Below are 2,977 nucleotides of genomic sequence, written 5' to 3'. Positions count from 1 at the left end.
AGAGTGCTCCTTGGAGGCCAGGATGGCTAAGCTTCGTCTCTCAGACTTTGGACATATTGTAAGGAGGGAACAGTCGCTGGAGAAGGATATCATGCTAGGTAAGATGGAGGGTCAGAGAAAAAGAGGAAGACCCCCAATGAGATGGATCAGCCAGGTGGCCTCATTGATGGTGTCAAGTGTGGCAGCGGTGGTGGAGTTGGCCCACAATTGGACATTGATTCATTCTGCTGTGCATGGTGTCGCTATTGTAATGCCCAGATTTCAGGGTCCCCAAAGACCACCAAGGAGCCGATGCAGATACACAAGGGTTGTTTATTCAAGCTCGAGCTCGGGCCCCATCTGCATCCAACGCAGCGGACTAGGGATGGAGGTCCCGTGCTCCTAGTCAGCGGGGTTTTTATAGAGGTTACAAGCAAGCTCGAGGGTTTTCAGATTAGCTACTCCAGGATTGGTTTACATTTTGCAAGGTATGGGTGTTACGATCTGATTGCTCATTATTGGCAGCCTGAGCTGCTGGGTTAGGAAAAGAGAAAAAATATATCATCTGGCCTTGAGTTTTTTTGCTGTTTATCTACTTTTTGCTGTTGCTAGGGGTGAGGGGCTATTCTTAAGCAACACGAGCTGATTTGGCACATTCCTGGAACGGAGGACATGCTCCGGCTAAAGTACAAAATGGAATCTTTTCTCTTTGGTCTCACAGCTATGAGTCGGTTCTGTTTCGATGACAACTGACAACAACAACGGCAACATACTATGTTTCTAATTATCTTGAAAGGGGTATATCAAAGGAAAAAAATCATTTATTTGCATAGATTAAAATAGATTTAGAGCTAGTGAATAGAAGTAAATAGAATTAGAATGAGTGAAAGAGAGGTATATTTGCTAAGTAAAAGTGTCTAAAAAGTTATGTTGTTGTTGTTAAGTGCCATTGAGTTAGTTTCAACTCATAGCCACCTTGAGTGTTAAACAGACCTTGTGATCCAGTTCTTATCCTACAATGCCACACCAGGACTCCATACATTTAAAATAGAAATATTGATCTAACTGTGACAGAAAGAATCACTGGTATTGAAAGACTCAATTATAAAATACAGGTGATATTGCAAAGCTGATAAGTAGCTGATTTGTTGCTTGGCCTTTTATTGAATATGAATTTCACTTTTTTGGTTCAGTGCACACACTAACTACATGGAAGCAGAAAATAAAACAACAGTTTCAGAATTCCTTCTGCTGGGCCTCTCAGAGGATCCTGAACTTCAGCCCTTCTTCTTTGGACTGTTCCTGTCCATGTACCTGGTCACTGTGTTTGGGAACTTGCTCATCATTCTAGCTGTCAGCTCTGATTCCTACCTCCACACACCAATGTATTTCTTCCTTTCCAACCTGTCCTTTGTTGACATCTTTTTCATCACTACTACAGTCCCAAAGATGCTGATAAACATCCAGACACAGAACAAAGACATTTCCTACATAGGATGTCTCACTCAGGTGTATTTCTCCATGATGTTTGCTGGACTGGACCATTTTCTCTTGACCGTGATGGCCTATGACCGGTTTGTGGCCATCTGTCACCCCCTGCACTACACAGTTATCATGAACCCCCTGTTCTGTGGCTTATTGGTTCTGATGTCTTGGGTCATCATTTTCTGGTTCTCCCTACTTCATATTCTACTAATGATGAGATTGAATTTCTGTAGAGGCACTGAAATTCCACATTTCTTCTGTGAACTGACTCAGATGATCAAAGTGGCCTGCTCTGCTGTCCTCATCAATAACATCTCCTTGTATGTGGCAACTGCCCTGTTGTCTGTGGTTCCCATCACTGGTATTGTCTTCTCTTACACTCAGATCATCTGTTCCTTAATGAGAATGACCTCTACTGAGGGCAAGTATAAAGCATTTTCCACCTGTGGGTCTCACCTCTCTGTGGTCTCCTTGTTCTATGGAACAGGCCTTGGGGTCTACCTCAGTTCTGCTGTGACCCATTCTTCCTTGAAAAGCTCTATTGCCTCAGTGATGTACACTGTGGTCACACCCATGCTGAACCCCTTCATCTACAGCCTAAGGAACAAGGATGTGAAGGGAGCCCTTGGAAGACTCTTTAGTAAAGCAGACTCTTCTCCATGATGGTCACCAGTCTCATGGCTAAACAGATCTTGTAGTCTCCAAAGTCAAATTTCATGAATCTAAATTTCCTTAATCTTTCTTCTTCTACTAGATATGCACCATTTTTTCTATTTCCAAAGGATCTATGACCTGTTTGGTACTTGCTATTGGAGAATTGTTATTGTTAAGTGCCATCGAGTCATTTCCGACCCATACAGACCCTGTACAGGGTTTCCGAGGCTGTAAATCTTTAAGGAAGCAGAACGCCTCATCTTTCTCCCCTGGAACAGCTGGTAGTTTCGAACTGCTGGCCTTAAGGTTCGCAGCCCGATTCGTAACCACTACGCTACCAGACTCCTCTATTATTTCCTCAGTATTTCCTTTTGATTCTTCTTTCCTATATGCTGTCTTTAAAGTTCTTTCTCCTTTTTATTTCAACACACTATTTTAAACTTTTTATTGTGAATTTAGAAAAGGTTTTAGAGTGGATCATCATTTTACATTCAACATATCATTACATTACATTCAACACTTAGCTTTGTTACAACAATTATACTTTCCCTTATTTAACATCAGTTAACAGTATTTACCCCCATTCACTTTAACTGTTACATTCCTAACTGTGTCTCCTGCTACATTCGTCTCTCCTTTCCCAACCTCCTTCTTGATTTATATTGCCTGTCCTATCACAACCTTGCTTGCTGAAAGTGAAGAGGACTTGAAACATTTACTGATGAAGATCAAAGAGCACAGCCTTCGGTATGGGTTGCATCTCAATGTCAGGAAAGAAAAATCCTCACCACTGGACCAATAAACAATATTCTTATCAACAGAGAAATGATTGAAGTTGTCAAGGACTTCGTTCTTTTTG

The 2,977-nt window shown here is 41.8% G+C and overlaps 1 protein-coding gene across 1 annotated transcript; it reads left to right on the top strand.

Annotated features, from left to right (window-relative positions):
- Nucleotides 1–1,188: 1,188 nt before the first annotated feature.
- LOC102832112 (olfactory receptor 7D4-like) lies at nt 1,189–2,127 on the top strand. The gene has a single exon (XM_006877553.1). It carries the CDS (start codon nt 1,189–1,191, stop codon nt 2,125–2,127), a length of 939 nt encoding a protein of 312 aa, XP_006877615.1.
- Nucleotides 2,128–2,977: the final 850 nt, after the last annotated feature.

The sequence above is a fragment of the Chrysochloris asiatica genome, unplaced genomic scaffold, assembly GCF_000296735.1.
Source record: "Chrysochloris asiatica unplaced genomic scaffold, ChrAsi1.0 scaffold00529, whole genome shotgun sequence".
NCBI classification, from domain to species: Eukaryota; Metazoa; Chordata; class Mammalia; order Afrosoricida; family Chrysochloridae; genus Chrysochloris; species Chrysochloris asiatica.
The sequence above is the reverse complement of the archived record's forward strand: the minus strand, read 5'-3'. Positions and strand labels throughout refer to the sequence as shown.